We start from the raw sequence: 17,743 nt of genomic DNA, 5'->3' as shown, positions 1-17,743 counted from the left end.
TTTTATCATGGAGGCCTAATAAAAAAGAGCCATTATTCTAAGAAGTTATACTTCATTAGAAAAGATTGCTTTTTCAAAAAAGGAAAGAAAAAAAGACCTGAAACTTTCTTTCAACTCATACTTGTATTGCTTTCTGAAGGTCCAGTATGCCATTGATTACCACTCAGTTCCCATTAATTCATTTCTTTTTCTTTTTTAGTGAGATGTGGCTCATTTGTACATGAATCAAGAATTGGCCCACTCAGATTTTGGGTTTCTCTCCATCAAGAGTTTTCTTCCTTTTAGATACATTTAAAAAAAATCCAAAAAAGGAAGGGGGGGGGGAAAAATCAGCCTACAGTCTTTCAAGTTCAAACTTAAATTTAAGGACCCCCTGTAGAAGACAGATATTGGCATTTATACATATGGAAGAAAACAGAAGATTGCACCGCAGCCTTCTAAGGTAAAAACAGAGGTGTCTTTAGTGGGTGTTACTGAGATAGATCCCCAAAGAATTACTGATCATAAATTGATGAAAAAAATAAAATTTACAAAGGGATGAGGGGTTAGTCTGAACAGCAAAGTCCCTCCCATATCTCCTTTGTTTTGAGCAGATATTTTAAGACCAAGTTCTTCAGTTACCAGAACCAAATTATTGTGAGCTTGATCTCTAGCACATTCTCCAAGAAAATCCTTTTTCCTCTTTATTCAGTGTGTGATGTTTTCCTTCAGTTCCTGACTTCAGTTATTAACTTCTCCACTTTCACATGACCTGCACATTTCTGGCATCAGATGAGGGAACTTGCAGGCAGGAAATCATCTTACTGTGACACTGAAATGCTTACTTTTTGGTGCTTTCACTGCACTTAGCCTTAGAGTTGCAAAATACCACATTGACCTGAGAAAGATCCTGGAGTTACTGCCTAGCTTTTACCTCCGAAAAAGCTGGACTACCCATTTCGGTTATCTAACCCAAACTAAACAGATGCATTCCTTCTTTCAGCACTGGGACTTCAACTTACTACAATTCTTAAAACAGGTTCACAGAAAGAAAACTGAGAAGAAGCTCTCACCATTTCAGTAAGTTGAGCCATTCAGAAATAAAAATAAATCACACTTCAATATCAGATTGACCTACAATTACTAGCTAGAAAAGCTGTGGTGGCCTCCCCCTGTAAAGATGAAGTGCTTGGTTTTTAGTCTATAAGTAGCTCACTTTAGTGCAAAATGAACACAAAAAGCACTGTCACAGCTGTCTTCATTTGTCCACCACAGTCCATTTACACATACACACCACCGCCAGGTAAAAATGATGACAACATTGAAACTAATGAGCTTTTGGCCACTGACTTGATCAGGGGGCAGAATTGCATCCCTTGCACCTTGAGCAACTAGAAGGTACATCAATACATTGTGAGGTCCCCCCTCCCCCCTTTCTTAATAGGGGAGTTAAAAACTACTAGAAAATGCCTCATTCAAGAAGTCACCTACAGCAGACTCTATTCAGGGACATTCTTTCATGGCAGCTAAACACAGATTAAACATATTTGCCTTGCATTACACACCTGAGGAAGCCAGAGCAGATACAAACTAAGGTTTCCTGTTTCAATTCAGAGATTCGCACAAATTAAAGAATGACAACTGCTGGCTTCCCAGACTTGTAGGCTATCCTGGTCATGGAAAAAGCTCATGTTTTACAATAGTACTAAGAATAGCTTAAATTCCAGCCCCTAAAATTGTCTAGGCATAAAGGCAACGCTGTATTTGTCTGTGATCTTGGGAAAGTGACTTTGCTAATATTTAATGTGACATATTTTATCGGTAATATCTAAACAGGCACAAAACCTATCCTCTGTAAAATAAGATTAAGACAGATAATGTAAACTGTCATGTGAAACTAAAGTAAATTAGCTTTGGGAAGGAAACCGAAGTTTGTCTCTTCTTCGTGGCTTAATCAAGGAGCCTTCCAAAAGGGCTCTGATGAGGGCGAGCCGGCAGCCTGAGTGACAACGGGTGACAGCAGCCCCTACATCAAGTCCCACACAGCTTGCAGCCCCAAGGAGCCATCAGTCATCCTCACCAGAGCAGAATGAGCAGCTACCTTCCCCAACGCCAGCAGGAGAACCCAGAACTCGCCTCCTGCCCTCCCCAGGACGACTGGGGACGCCCAAGCAGCTCTGGTGGGTGACACTTGATTTCACTCCCTGATAAGATTGTGTCTATCCAAACACCTTCTAGTTAATGTTTTCAGGGCCCCCCTAGAGAGCTGGTCTTTGTAGCATTTATACACAAAGCTCAATTGTTAAATGATTAATGAAATTTTGTTTAACAATAGAAGAAAATTCTGGAAGAGAATCTCAGAACTACGTTGCCTGCTATTCTGATCACAAGACAACTCGTGAGCCAAGGCTCCTCAAAGACGACAGCAGACCTTCCACATTCGTTGACTGACATTTAGTAGGGAAAAAAAATCCTAAAAGAAAACTGCCTTTTTACCTCAAAAAAGATAGCCTTTAGGTCTGCTTTCCAGAAAACCTAATGCATTGACGGATTAAAAATATTCTCCACAACTTTAAGAAGCCATGAAGAATTACATGTGGTTATAGATTTCAGAGTGGTTGAAACATGTTTTATAATATTCTTCTTCTTCTTACAGGGACATATGCTCACTTAGTTCATTCATATTTTTAAATGATGCAATTTTAAACTATGCTTTGCCACTACAAGACACATTTTTGTTTATAGGTTCTGTAACATGCCTGCTTCATGTTATATCTCATTGCATCAGAGGTTTTGTAAAATAAACCTTTTCAATGTCATGTAAAATGCATAGTATACATTTACACATACTATAGTACTTTCACCCATTTTTTTCTGCTTTTAAGATTGATAAAGATTGAATAAAGTAATTTAAGAAGTAGTATCTTTTTTCTCTTCTACAATATCATGATAACATTAAAGTTTTTAGATCATAATTTTATAAGCACCATGTTAGGCTGGATTCTGTTCCTGTATGCCTTTGGGAGTTCTAGTACATTGTACCTGAAAATTCACTAATCTCTGATAAGCTCAAGAATACAGTAACTAAGGCAACAGGGAATTGATTCAAGGAGAGCTAAACTATAGTCCAATGTATTGCCAATTATATCTGCTTTTTTTTTTTTTTTTTTTTTTTTTTTTAAGTTACTTTATGGTCAAGTTTTTAATATACTTCCACAATCTGAACATTACTTTCCTTACTCCATAAATGCATTCATGGAAAAGTGTACTGGTAAACCAGAAGAAGGATACTGCAGTACAATCCAGCAAAACATCATGACTATGGATATATATTAACCTTTCTGAACAAATTACAACAGCAGGAATGACACTGCTGTCAAAGAAAAATGCTCTGATAACCCTTATCGTTTTGCCAAAAAAAGCCCACCATAAGAAACCAAAGAGAAACTCCAAGTTTGTACTTGCCAAATGAATCTTTCATTTAAAATTTAAACAAAGGCACTGCATTTGCCAAACTGTGCTAAGCTTCACCAAGACCTTGCGTGAAAAACCAAAAGATCCGACTATTTGGAATTCAGTTTTGAGGTAAAACTTGGGCTTGTTCCCACTTAATACAAATAAGAAACTGTACGTTACCTTGAAGTTCTTCAAATTAAAAATAATACAGACACAGAGCTGTGCCAAATTAACTCAGCTATGATGAAATGATTATAAAAACATGGTGTTATGAAATGTTCTGGCACTTTAAGACACGATGAATTCTCTGTAACTTTCTGAAAATTGTTAAAATGAACATTACATGAAAATAAAAAGACTGGTCTTGAAGTCAAGACTTAATTTCCAAAACACTATACTCTTGAAGAATTTAAAATACTAAATACAATAAGATATAAAATTAAACAGATATTCATGTGGAAGTATACTCTTTTTAAAAAATAACACAATGGTAGATAAAGAGATTTCTAATGCTAACATACTCTAATGTTATAGACTATAAAAATGAATTAGGTGGGATCACTTGGGCAACAGTGTTTGGCCTATAATATTACCTCAATTTTTACTTTTCTTCACTAATTTTTATAGCTTATCTTTACAAAAAAATGAAAAAATCCACTTAGGTTCTCTCTCTCACTGTTCCTTTTAAACCAAACTAAAATCATTTTTGGTGGACACCTTTAACAGCGTGGTAATTAGCATTGATGACAACAAAGTTAGAAGGTAAAAAAGAACTTACATCATAGCCTTATTTGCCAGCCAGTTTGATAGAGCACTACATCAAGTATCTGAGCCTATGACATGGATACTCTCCAGCTTGAGGAACATTCCCTCTCAATTCTTCCACTAATGTATAACCAGCCCTTGCATTCTCATAGTGTATGACACTTTTTTTCTAAGGGCACGTTTATTCAACAAATGGCCATAATTCTACTAGAAGTTACTACTTAAAGTGTTAAGAGGTAATTTCCAAATTCCTTCCCAGATAAGGTATATTAGAAAGCAGGTAACTCAAATTCTTCTAGGAAAATTATGTTCTGAAACTATCAGACTAGCTTAACTTAAAAGCTAAATTCACTCCTGGTACAGTTCCAACAATCTAGATTTGAATCAAATTAGGCCTCTCTTCAAACAGAAAGTCTGATCATCTCTTTGTAACAAGTAGAATGTTAAGAGAATAATGTGACTTGCCAAAGAGTGAAATTAAAGCTGGAAATAACCAGGATAAAACATTACCTGTACAACTTTTATGACTCAATTAGGATAAACTCTTAGTTCCATTATCCTGGTTTCCTGTACAGTTAAGGTTCATGCACCAATACTTGTTTCTGTGCATCTCTTCTCCCTTCCCCCTCATTACTTTTCAACCCATCCCATTACATTTATTAGACAGATAAATATCTAAACAATATCTATTCCCATGAAAATAGATGATCAGGAAGAAGAGAGAGACCTTAACAGTGCATCCTCTGAAAGCACTGAGCACTGTCTGCTCAGAAACGACTTCAAAAAACCTACCCAGGAGAGAACACCTACGAATACTTGAACTGGGAAAAAGCTTGAGTGGGAGTTGTGGATGGGTAGGAAGAGAGGCTTAACACTCACTCTTACATATGCATGAGGGTCCAAATTAAGCTATGGAATATGTAAATTCACAGAAATACAAACAAATACTTCCCAGAAACAGTTGTGGGTAACAAAGAAAAGAAATCAGAGACAACTCTTGGAAGCCTGCCTAATTTCCTCTGAGCACATAGCCCACCCAGTTGGCAAGCTCACAGGGAAACCCAGCTTGTGCGTTCATGACTCTAAAACAGCCTTCCCCTGGGAAGGCCTTGAAGACACAACACTTTTCCCAATCTGTGACCATGAGAAAACCAGACTGTTTTAGAGTTGGAACTCTTTTCCTATCCAAAAATTTCAAAACTCAGGGAGCTTTGTTCTGACTCAGAAAGATATCTTCATTTACCAAAATTCTCTGTGAAATAGGATCCCCTCCCCAATTATTCCTATTGCTGGGAAAATCATTCTGGCACTTACTAATGAACAGTTAACTTTGAAGCCTGCAAAAAGTACTGTATATTTTGGAAATTTGCAATTCTGTAATCTTACAGAATTATTGAAACATTCTTGTTCTTCTTAGAACAGATGTTTATTTCAAAACAAACGAAAAATGCTTAACTAAGAGTTTAAAATCCTTGCATCTGCTTCAAACACCAACACCTGCCAGTGTAGCTGAGTAATTACAGGCTGTCATCCTCCACACACACCCCTTAGTAAAGGAGGAGAGGTGGGTTTTTTTTTTTTTTATTGCTTTCACTAATATTCAGTTACAGAAGTGGAATTTGTCACCCAGAATTCTGTTTTATGATCAGACCTGCAGTATGCTTGGTTCTCACCTACTTTTTCTTTTCCTTTTCTCTGGCCTGTTCTCTTCAACCTGATTCATTCCAGTCCTGCATCTTTACCAAGTCCTTCCCCTTATCCAGGCAAACGGATCTGAAATCCAAGCATCTCAATCCATTCAGTCTCACACTGTCCACAGCATTTCTCTATCACATCTGCTCCTTCTCCACAGGATCCAAAGTCCTGCTGATTCCAGGTCTCCTCTGTAACACACACACATCTGAATCCATGCCTTTCCTTAAACGTAAACTGATCAGTCACTGCTCTGTGAAGTATCTCTCTGGGCTAATCAATAAATTGGGGCCTCTTATTTCTAATCTAAATCTAAATTCCAACACCTTTGGAGTTTTCCCACTACATCTTGGTTCCTCATCAGATCTGTCCCATGTCTTCTCACATCCTTTTTTAGGTTTTGGTGTGGCTTAAACCTAATCTATTTGTCAATGATATTTTTCTATGGACAGAATTAGCCCAATGTCAGGCCATCACTCCAAATGATGGTTTTCTAGCTCCGCTTTATGCATCCTCCTTCCAGTCTTCCCAATACAGAACTATCTGTCTCATTGTCCATCGAGCAGCACAGGTTTCCATGTAAGACTCCCAGTTTTCTTCCCTCCCTTCCTGGCAGGTTCCAGCCATTAAGTCTGCCATTCTTCCATAACCAGTCCTGCTCTCTTAAGACTGAAGGAAAGAGGGAAGACTTGCAGACTGCAAAGAGAAGAGAGCTGAAGAAGCAACTGGCTGAATGCCCTTCAAAAATGGGGTCCTAAAATCTTCTCTTTTGCCAAAAACTGTAAGTCATTCCCTACGTAGATAAAGAAATTCAAGTCATGTTCAAATCCCACAATGGAGAGCTACTGATAACTTATTCACTTACCTGAAATATTTGTTTCAGGGAGAAAAGTGCCCGTCTCAGCTCCCGTCCATTGGAATTGTAGAGTTTTTCTGGAAAAAAGATAACAGCAAAAAGGTCAGCACTAACGAAACTGACAACATTGCTAAAAAGGGGCACAGATTTCAAAAGGGATAGCAGGAAGAGTCATAGTGCCAATTTTCCATTAGGTAGGCTGCTGTCAAAGTAACCAAGTTTCTTGTTTAATGAGCAAGTACTGCATATATGAACAACACAAGTAAAACCAGGGTTTAGCTGTGCATGATTACAGGTAACATCTCCCAGGTAAGTTCATTATAGTTTCAAAAAAGATCAGTGAGAAACAACACTCTAAGGACATTTCAAAAACAGCTAGAAATACTCTTCTTCCTGCATTAAGGTAAATTTAGGGTTTAAATTAGTATCAGAAGACTCAGCTGACAGCACTCTCTGCTTTTGTTATCATGGCCAGAGCCACTGAGCCCTGCCTGCCTTCCCTCTCGACATTCTTTTCCGGTGCTCTCATCTTTCTATTGTTAATCCCTTTCTACAACTGCAATGAACATTAATACCAAAAATAGCTGGACAGTCTGTTCTAAGCATAATTCAAAACAGTGTTCTAGCCTCATGAAAACTTATCTTGATCTTTTTCTAATAGAAGCTGAAGCATTCTTTTCACTATCCAGCATGGAAATATATTACCTTGTTTATATTCCTATTATACGTGCTGATAGAAAACAATTAAAAGTAGACAACAGTAACTCCTCTGCTATCTTTCCGTATCCTGCCATAATGTTTGTGCCTTTGGAAGATTTTTGCACGGTATGTTTTAAGTTAATTATCATGTATTAGGAAGTGTTCTGTGACTCTGTGTGTGGGTAGGGCAAAATGTAACTAAAAGTCTACTACATAGATGCATAAGGCTGAGAGAGACTCAGATGTATAAGGCTGAGAGACAAATGCCATCTGTCAGGCTTTTTCTTCAAAGGGAACACTTATCAGCCCGGCCAGGGGGGAAGTGCTAACAAAGCGCTGTTATGATACTATAATGCCAACATATTCATATTCAACAGTGGCCATATACACTCCTAAATTTCTCTGTGTTGAATTTTACTACTTTAACATGATATGGAGGCAATTACCAAGAAAAATCAAATCTTTGTGATCAACTGCCATGACATACACTGCCTCACCCCAGATCAAAGGACCTATCCTGCAATGGGCAGCAGCAGTGGGCTGCCATAGCTCAGGAGATCAAAGTTGGCATGCCTATGGAGCAGGAATATAAGAAAATGAAACACCAACCCCTAATATTTTCTTTCTTACTTTCCCTGACCTATTTCTATTCTAATCACTAATTACACTGCAAAATGACATTAAGTTTTATTTCCCTTTTCCTCAGTAAGTTAAAAAAAGGCATATCATTTGAGGATTTGATGCATTTATAAACTCAGTAATCATTTTTCACTTCAAACAAAGAAAGCAGGTTTTAATTTAAGATAAATGTTTCTTATTCCTGACAATTGCCTTCAAGCAAAGGAAAAAAGTGAAGTAACGCTTCAGTAAAACTTACACTTTTTTGTAAACCTCGTAAGTAATTTTGTTCATCCCTAATTGCCTTTGGTTTCAAAGGCAGAATGCGTAGAATTGGCAAAACTATTATTGTTATAAGTTGTCTCCTTCCTTGCACTGTTTACAGAGTCCTGACAAAACACTGGAGGAAAGGATTTCATTTCAAGCCATAAACTTAGGGGCATGCTTTAATTACCTTAGCTTAAAAACACACTGGCATGCGAAACTACATTTCTTGGCAGGATAAAGAGTAATTTTGTCAGAAAAGCTTGAACAATAATAAAGGTCTTTTAACACCTGGTTTGTCAACTTTACATGCCATATTACACAAAATATTCTTCTTTGAAAGATACCTCCATCTGGCATTTGTTATTACTAATTTCCCTCTATTTGTAATTCACCAGCATCCTCATGAGCAGAGTCTCTCCAAACAAGGCAGTACATGATCCTCTTTTAATTAAGAGAAGCACCATTTCTTAAAGTGCTGGCAACTTTGTGCATAAATATCAACATTTTAACAAATGCCATCTGTCAGGCTTTTTCTTCAAGGGGAACACTTATCAGCCCAGCCAGGGGGGAAGTGCTAACGAAGCACTGTTATGATACTATAATGCCAATTGCTGTCATTGGGGCATGCAGATTTCTGGTACATCTCAAAAGAACAAAGTTGAACTTTTTTTTTCCTTGTTCTTTTTAGAGTATAACATCATCCTTGGCCACTAGCACAAGCAGTGCTACAGTGTTCAGATGTAGCGAAAAAGACAGAAGTTCCTAACTGCAGTTCAAAAAAGGATCTATCACTGAAGAATCAACAGCTACTAGATACAGCAAGTTTTCTAACAGTAGCAGCAAACAGAAGCATGATTGCAAACACTTCAACTGGTTTGACACCACTTTTGAGGAGCAACCATTAAGATACGTCATCTCATTCCTGATACTTCTTGCCAAGGCACAGCAATCTACATAAAGGCAAGTAAAGTTCACAGCTCCCCCCCCACGTTGAGTTAATCTTGTTGAAGCAACTCAGGAATACAAGTTTCTAACCATTTCAACTTATGTTTTTGTGCACAGGCAACATACTGTCTACTTAAGTCTTGGCACCCTTTTCTTAGTGTTGGCAACCATCAGAAATGTTCACGGACCACTATCCAAGGCGATAAGTGAAACAGTCACACTTCAGAGTTATGCTACATTAAAAAGTGTTTTGTTTTAGTTTACTTCAAACCAGGGTGAAATTCCCCCAGCATGGGAAAGCCTGCGACCCCACAGATCATTTTATAAAAGTTTGTATCTTCATTGAATTTCTGGGGGAGTTTTGCAGAAAACTGTAAACATATCTATCCAATCTGTGCCGTGGGACACCTGGGAAGCAGCTCTGGCGCCTTACAGCATTCCCACTTGCCAACAGTGACTTGAACATCGTGGGGACCTCGGTGCTTGCTCCAAAAGGCCCAGATGGGAACTAAGACCATGAAAATAAATCAACAGAAACTGCAACACAATAACAGCCAGGAAGCTCTCTTTCTGTGCCAGGAAAGTACAGAGGTGATCGTGATTCCCACAGGTGCATCCCTGACAGAGGCTCCTTTAACCAAAACCAACTACGCTTGGGATTTTGAAGCATGAGTCCACATTACCCCAACTGCTACTGTCACTAGAAGCAAAAACCCCCCAAGGTGCTCCCAGGACAGCCCACAAAAACCTACCCAGATGACTTGTTATAAAGTGTACTGCACCATGCAGGAACTCAAACATCTGCAGGAGAGAGGGGACAGCTGCTTTGCTTTTTTCTTTTTTCTTTTTTTCTTTTTTTTTTCTTTTTTTTTTTTTTTTTTTTTTCCAAAAAAGATCCATAGCTCCTGATCACATTGGTCAGGTTAGAAAAGTTCCTTAAAACGATACAAGGTAGCCAGAGACACAATATTTGATTAGCAGAATTAAGGAACTTGGATGTAAGCTTGAATATTTATATCAGTATTACATTAGGCCAGAAATTGAACCTTTGGCCTTCAAGCAAAATGCTAGCTGCTACACTTTTCACTGAAGCTTCAGAATTGTCTCATCATTTTGTTAAAAAAACAAACACACACACACACACACCCCACCCAAAAAAGCATTCATATCTTTCCACAGACCAGGTACAGTTTGAAGACATGATAACTTCCGTAATATATCAAGATTAAAGAAGATAAATTAAGTCAGAATTTGAGATATCTGACGGTGTCTACCTAACCTTCCTTAAAAAAAGGAAAGAGGTGTGTCTGCAGCTGCGAAAAGGGTTTAATTGCAGATTTACAGACGACAGAAAATTCTCCTGGTGGTTTCCTCGGATGTTAACGCTAGAGGGCACTGCTTATTTCTTTATTTTAGGAAGGAAAAGGCACTCTGTCCCTCCATGGCAGCTTCCTAGAGATCGAGCAATAGTGCTCAGGATGCTAGGCTGCTACTTCAGTGACCTTGAAATTCAGCTTTTCACTTGTAGCCTCTAGGAAATCATGAGAAATTAAAAAGCACCAGCACTGCCAAGTTCAAACACTCAAAATCAGAGTCAACTCATCTGTAACAAAGCAGATACAAAACCAGGTGCTAGTATGGACTTAATTTTTATTTTCCATTTTTGTAGCAACCAAGAGCCACATTCGTTAAATTATCCTTTAAATCATAGGGCCTAGATATATTTCCTTAAAAGTTCACGAGGTTCTTAGCTCATCGTTTGTCTGCACACTGCAGTGCTCCAGGCAGAACATCAAATACCACCAGACTTGTGATATAAACATAGACACGTGAGAGAGAGCAACCTAAACGGATTTACTTTCTTCCGTTAACAGCACTTTGGGAGTGCGAATGCTTACACTAAAAGAAAACCATTATTTATTACTCTGCTTCTGTAAAAATAACTCTTCTAGAGAGAAAAGAAAACTAGCCCACACCAGATGAAGAGTGATTTCTCTAGATGAATCTAAAGAGCTTAGTAATCACTAAGGAGGTGAGGCAGTTTGGTTTGCAGTTGGCTTATTTTCAGAAATGAAGAGAGAGAGAGAGAGAGAGAGAGAGAGAGAGAGAGAAGCCTTTTAAAGATTTTCATTGCATCAGACTGCTGATAGCTTTCAAAGGGTACTATATATTTTCAAAAATGACCTTCAGATGATTAAGTTTCACTGGCTATTCATCTCTTGACTATACAATAATTGGGAGCTTTTTAAGCAAATAATAGTTTGCCTCTTTATCCTTAATAAAATCATTGACATTTCTTCTACTTTCTATGGGAAAATGAAATGTTTTCAATCCACAACGAAAAAAAAAAAAACAAATTGCCTGAATATTGCTTGGTGCAGTCCCATGTGTAACACCTGACCTCTGACCGACAGGGTACCATTCTCCTCCCTTCCTCTTCCATCACACCCATTGAATTAGTCCCTGGGATATAGTAATTTATGTAGCATCAGCCTTTTGAGCTATTGGCAAAGGCTAGTGAACATCTGGCTGAGCACAAATGGGAGTTGCTCTGCTTCACTTGCTGCTGCCTGAATGACCTCCACATTTCCCATCCATGCCTCTTTTCTTCAAACTATAATGTCAAGATGAAGCTTCTTTCCTTATAAAAACATAAAAGGGAGATTAACTCCACATTTGATTACATTAGCAGGGTAGCTGGTGCAGATCTAATTAAAAGACCTTTTAAATATTTCCTGCCATTCATTTCTAAAGTCGTTGCATGGGACAGAAGTAGCCATGCTCTCCGGCTTCCACCAGCCACTAGAAATCAGGCTAGTGTTTGGAAACTAAGATCTTAATTCTTGCCTTTGCAAAAATGAAAAAAAAAAATTAACTACTCCTTACAAAGAAGTAATCATTAAACTGTCCTTCAGAATTTAAATCAACTGTGTGAAAGTTTCTGCCAGCAGTGAAGGAAAAACCAAAAAGTAAAAAATTAATTAAAAAGTTTTTAATAATTGAAAACCTCAGTCTTCTTGTGAATGATGAGTACCACGCTTCCAAGTTCATTACTACACTACTTTAATTTTAAGTGGGTCTTACTCTACCTGAATCAATGGATTTACACAACTGTAAAACTGGGAAAGAACCGGAGTAGCAGAGCAATAAGTCAGGCTCCAGCCCTGAAGACGTGCTTCAGGGAATAATCTGAGACACCTCGCTGGACTCTAAAGTGGGCCCATGAGTACACATAGGGCTGCAGATCTATAAAAATACTGTATATAAAAGTAATTAGTGCAGCGTGCCATTCCTTCACTGTATGTCAAACAAATTAAAGCGGTGCTCTAAGAAAAGACCTGGACCTATGCCAAAAAGAGGCTCTCTCTAGTTTTGTTTTTGTCCACAAAAGCTAGAAACAAATCTGTTGGCAAGACAATACACTTTCTTTTTACTCCCGGACCCCCTAGAAAATACACAGAGAGGGGATTCATTCATAGGCACACTGCCCACTATTACATTAACATAATGGCTTCTTCTGCTGAGATTACTTTGTTTTGCATGTTACAAATCTTCAGGGTTTCTTTTCCCCCGAATGTGATTTTATTTTTTCTGTATAAATAGATTTTTATGCATTCATTAGTGCAACATGTGTCACTTGTAAACTCAAACTATATATTCCTCCACTAATCCTGGGATAAATGATTAGCACTGCGCCAGGAAAAGTAGTTTTTAACAATTGAGCACGATCCGATGAAAAGCAACAGGCTACGTGCAAACTATACTAAGCCTGGCAGCCGAACTCCAAACCCCGTCAGCGTCAGCGCCGCGCGGCTCCCCCAGATTTCCAGCCTGCCTCGCAAAGAGCGCACTGCCGGCTCCCAGGGGGAAGAAAACCTATTGCAGCTCGTTTGCATTCAGACACAAAATGGCCCCTGAGTTGTTATCCAGGACAGCGCATCCCCTCCTCTCGCACAGGGGACGAGGATCCTTTGTGGCCAGAGGATCCCCTGATGCCTGCATATGAGAAGGGCTTGCTGTGAGCCTGCTTCCTTACTCCCTTTCTCTGGAAAGGATCCCCAGGTGAAGAGTGGGAGGACAGGAAGGCACAAAGCAGCCTCAGACACCCCTTCCTCCGCATGCCCTAGAGCCTCATGCCCAGGCGCTCAGGGAAGAGGGTGCAAAGAGAGCCACCTGCAGAGAGGAGGCACCTGCGAACCCCGGGGAGCGCATGGGTTTGGACTCGAAAGCGGGGACAGCTCCACAGCAGGAACTGCCCTGGGAGTCAAAATTCTGCTGTAAGAAGCAAATGAGGAGGGAAAAAAAAAAAAAAAAAAAAAAAAGTGCTGGATTTCCACAAGGAGAGACTACAGGAAGGAAATCCCATTTTAGGCAGAAGAACTTGAGCTAACCTTCTTTGGATGCTCCTCTGAAGCACAAAAATGCCAACTGCTACCTCAAGTGGATTAGTATAAAACTGTCAGCAGGAGAATGATGATATATTTTAAATACAACAGCAAACGTATCCCCTCCTCCAGAAGCCAGTGTCCTCCAAATTACCTGTGCCTTGATTCCTGCTCCTATCCCGCTAGCCACAGGATACAAAAATGGATCCAATAATTTGGTGAAAAAAGTAGCAACAATAAGAAAACTCCTGAGGACTGAGCAGTAAAATGATAATCTTGAGGGTAAGGAAAAAGAGACATGGAGTGAAAAGCAGGAGAAACAACATGAAGAACAGCACAGAAGAGCAGAGAAGAAAGTCAGTAAGAGGGAGAACAGCCAGGAAGGCTGACCTGATGAAGCTGTGGAATTTTTTTTTTTTTTTTTTTACTATAAAAACAATAACGCTTGAAGAAAACTGTAATGCTTAAACATTCATCTAAAGAGAAGTAAAATTTAGGAATCAGGAAGTACAGGAAAACTGAATGAGAAATTGAATCATTCACATAAAACGAGAGAGAAATCTTCCATTCAGGAGAGGTCCTTCGCCCCACATCATTCCTGAACGTCCTGGAGCCTCCCCTGCCTTTCATCCAAGTTTTACTTAATACCCCAGATCCATCACCAATATACAGAAAAACTACAGCAAAAGTAGTCCAGTGAGATTTAAAAGCAGCATATAGTTGGTAGAAGGGACTTATCAGTCACCTTCGTCTTCCCTTACGGAAGCCTAACAGAATTAAACTGATCTCTCCTCTCAACCATTTCTACCACAATTCTGCTTACTCTACTTTGCTTCAGGCAAACTGTAAACGTGTCATGGATAAACCATTAGCAAGAGCTTCCTTCTCACAAAGCTCTAAAATACTGTTCCTTGCCTCCTGTACACCAATCCACATGCATGTGGAACTAAGAAGAACATTTATCATACTATCTCTACACACTAAGGCAAACAAATGCCAATGATTTACGCTAAAGAGAGATGCTAAAACACAGCAAGTGTTTATATAGTTAAGTGCAACAGGAAACCTTAGTTCTCATCTGCTGGATCCTGTGGGTTAAGGATATGGACCTTCCACTACTGCTATGGGAAAAAGGACATAAACAGCAAGTGAGCCCACTCAAGAGGAGCATAACAGCAGGCTTTACATGTAAATTCTGCAGTAAGAACTAGAACAGGACAGAAAAATCTCAGAATCAACAAGAAATCACACTAACTGGCACAGAAGACAGCAGCAACAGCCCTCAGGCACTTGAATGGCTCAAACATTTCGCCAACAGAAAAAAATGCAGGCTTATTAAGATCGGCTGTCTTTGGAGTGGTGAAGAAAACGCAGGGGCCGTTCACTACAGAAAATTTGTTGTGAGAGTGACTTGTGGTCAGGCTGGCGCTGGAGAGCTCTCAGAAATGGTTGCCCAGCCAACACCACAAAAAGCATCAGCCCTTCTTCACAAGCTGAAAGCTATGGACAAGCAGGGATGGCAAGCCATTTCTGAATCCACTTTTTCCTTCAGTCCTCCACAGCTCTTCTTTCCATTTCCAAATTACTTCTCACACTCATTTATTCCTTCTGGTGTTGCAAGCTAGAATATAGCGTTTTCCTTTAGAGCCGTATTGCTTATTAGTAGGTATCAGGCTAGATAAGTTTGAACACACGGGGGATCTAGGACATACTGCTCAAGTTGGCCTTCCTTCCTTGCCTCCTTGAAAGAAAACGCAGTATTAGAAAGGCATACTCGAAAGTTACAGCCTTGCCAACATATTAACAAAATAAAGATCCCCTGCTTCTTCAGCACATTCATTCCAGCCATGGAACAGACACGGTGATATATTTCCCCGTGGTGATTTATTTATATAGTCCCTCCTCCCTTGAAAGCAAAAGGCACTAACCTGCTCTTCAGTTCTGAAGTGCAGGAAACAGCATTTCAGTTTGATAACTTCAAAGGAGCACATTTTTACATGTCAAAAAAAGCTGCGACCGTTCTTTTGAAAAAAGTCAAAGGGTTACGGAAGGGAAAAGGCTATGTAACAAGGTCAAATATTACAGCAGCATACTATAGAAAGCGATGATGGAAAAGACTTAGAGGTCATCTTGTTCATCCCCCTACTAATGCAAAATTGTTCCCTAGAGAGTAATACAGTAGGAAAGTAGTAGTTATACTAAAACATAGGTTACATAATTCAAGAGAATGGAGCCAGGGAAAATCACTAGAAAAGAAAATAATACAGAAGAACCTACTGTTTTCTTTAGAGATTACTGTAACCAATCTGAGGCTAAAAAATAATTATCTAAAAATATGCAAGTCAAGGCAAATCTTTAATGTTTGTTTCAGTTTTTACAACTAGCACTCTGAATTGCTGGACTGTACAGTTGTGCTTGAACAACAATATATATCAGTGCCTCTTGGATTACAAGCACTTGCTAATATTGTGCTAGCCACTATTTGAGTTTTCTGCTTTTATTCCACTTTAAACACTGTGCCAACATGCTGCCCTGCATACTCAATAAGTATTACTAAGCCAGTAGCAACAGGCAAACTATAGCCACCTATCCAAAAAATTATTAGACACACACCTGCTATCCCTGGAATTACGAATGTCTTATCTGTGCTGACAGCTTGGCAAGAAGCAAAACATCTGAGTGCAAAGAGACCATCGATGTGGGCCAAGAACGTGAACAAGCTCCTAAGCTTCAAGTCCAGACCAAATCTGACGGTTGCATAAGACATGCCAAAGTATGCCAGGGGATGTCTCCGGGACCAGGGCGTTCCAGTCACCCCAGTCCCTCCTCAGGCAGCACGCCCAGTTTTATAGCAGGCTACAGACCTCAGAGGCTGCTGCCTCTGAAGCAATTGCACGTGTTCGACTCCCTCAGAGGCTCTGCAAAGATTTAGATGCCAAGTATGGCCCACTCGCCTCATAATAAGGCAGCAGGCAAAAGAGAGAGCATCAGCAGCAACTACTACACGATAAGGCCACCACTTCTCAGCAGAGCGCTGCTGCTGATTGCAGTAGCATTGCATGTCTTTAAATGCCCGAGTCTGCGTTACGCACATACGTGCGACACTTCCCCGTCTTGCAGCCATTCTGCTGGGGGAACACACTCCGACTCAACTTTTTCAAACGTTCAGAGCTGCTGAGACCAAGCATTCACTGCAAAGCCCTCACACACAAGTCACACTATGTGCACTGAGAGCCACAGCAAATATTTAGCATTAATATTTATCTGCACTCCAGTATCGCCCAGAAGCCTCAGTCATAAAATCATAAAAATCCACTGCAGAAAGGTCCTAGAGAGGTCATCTACCTCCCAATGGGGCTTCATCTGCACAGTTTTTCCCCCCAACTAATTTAAAAATAGCACATGCAGAAAACTTCAATGCAAAATTGACAGTGTCTGCAAGAAATTTATTCCAACCTTTCGCTCCATTTACTATTGATAATATTGATATCTAAAAACTGATTTATTTGCTTTTATTTTATCATTTTCCTATATACAACCCCAGTCTTTTACACACTTAAAAATTCTTGTAACGTCTCCATATAACAACCCATTCTTTAAGTTAAAGAGCTTTACTCATAGCACAGTTTTCCTAAACCTCTGATGGTGGTTCTTGTGCTTGTGGAAATCTTCTCTCCAACCAACCCACACCTTTAAATGCCCAAACCCAGCCACAGAAATTCAACTTAGACTTTACTGATTCAGAGTAGGGAGGGGAAAGAGCATTCCAACAGACCGCGACGTTATTTTGCTAAGTGTCATGCAACCACACAGCAAAGGACAAGACCTTCTATAATTGTCCCATAGTCCTCCAGCAGGCATAGACTTGGGGAGGTGGGCGGGGGGGGGGGGGGGGGGGGGGGGGGAAGAAAGGTTAGTTGACTCACTCACTTCAAATAACTTGACCTGTCTTTCCCACATGTCCTGATATGTTTTAGGGTTCTTGTCAATAGAAGGGCAGTTTTAACACAGATATCTCAGACCTGTTTGCCTTCAATATTCACTTCATTACTTAAAGTCACAGGACATCCTTAAGATATAC

The 17,743-nt window shown here is 39.6% G+C and overlaps 1 protein-coding gene across 9 annotated transcripts in view; it reads right to left on the bottom strand.

Moving 5' to 3' along the window:
- FHOD3 (formin homology 2 domain containing 3) overlaps nt 1–17,743 on the bottom strand; it is a 409,852-nt gene that overhangs the window by 211,440 nt on the left and 180,669 nt on the right. For all 9 annotated transcript variants that reach the window (XM_064506705.1, XM_064506703.1, XM_064506709.1 and 6 more), the window contains exon 4: nt 6,758–6,825. In XM_064506705.1, coding sequence (XP_064362775.1) covers nt 6,758–6,825 — 68 coding nt within the window. The remainder of the gene's footprint in view (nt 1–6,757; nt 6,826–17,743) is intronic.

Source organism: Dromaius novaehollandiae, chromosome 2 (assembly GCF_036370855.1).
Source record: "Dromaius novaehollandiae isolate bDroNov1 chromosome 2, bDroNov1.hap1, whole genome shotgun sequence".
Taxonomy (NCBI): Eukaryota; Metazoa; Chordata; class Aves; order Casuariiformes; family Dromaiidae; genus Dromaius; species Dromaius novaehollandiae.
Note: the sequence above shows the minus strand (reverse complement) of the source record. Positions and strands in the feature narration are given on the sequence as shown.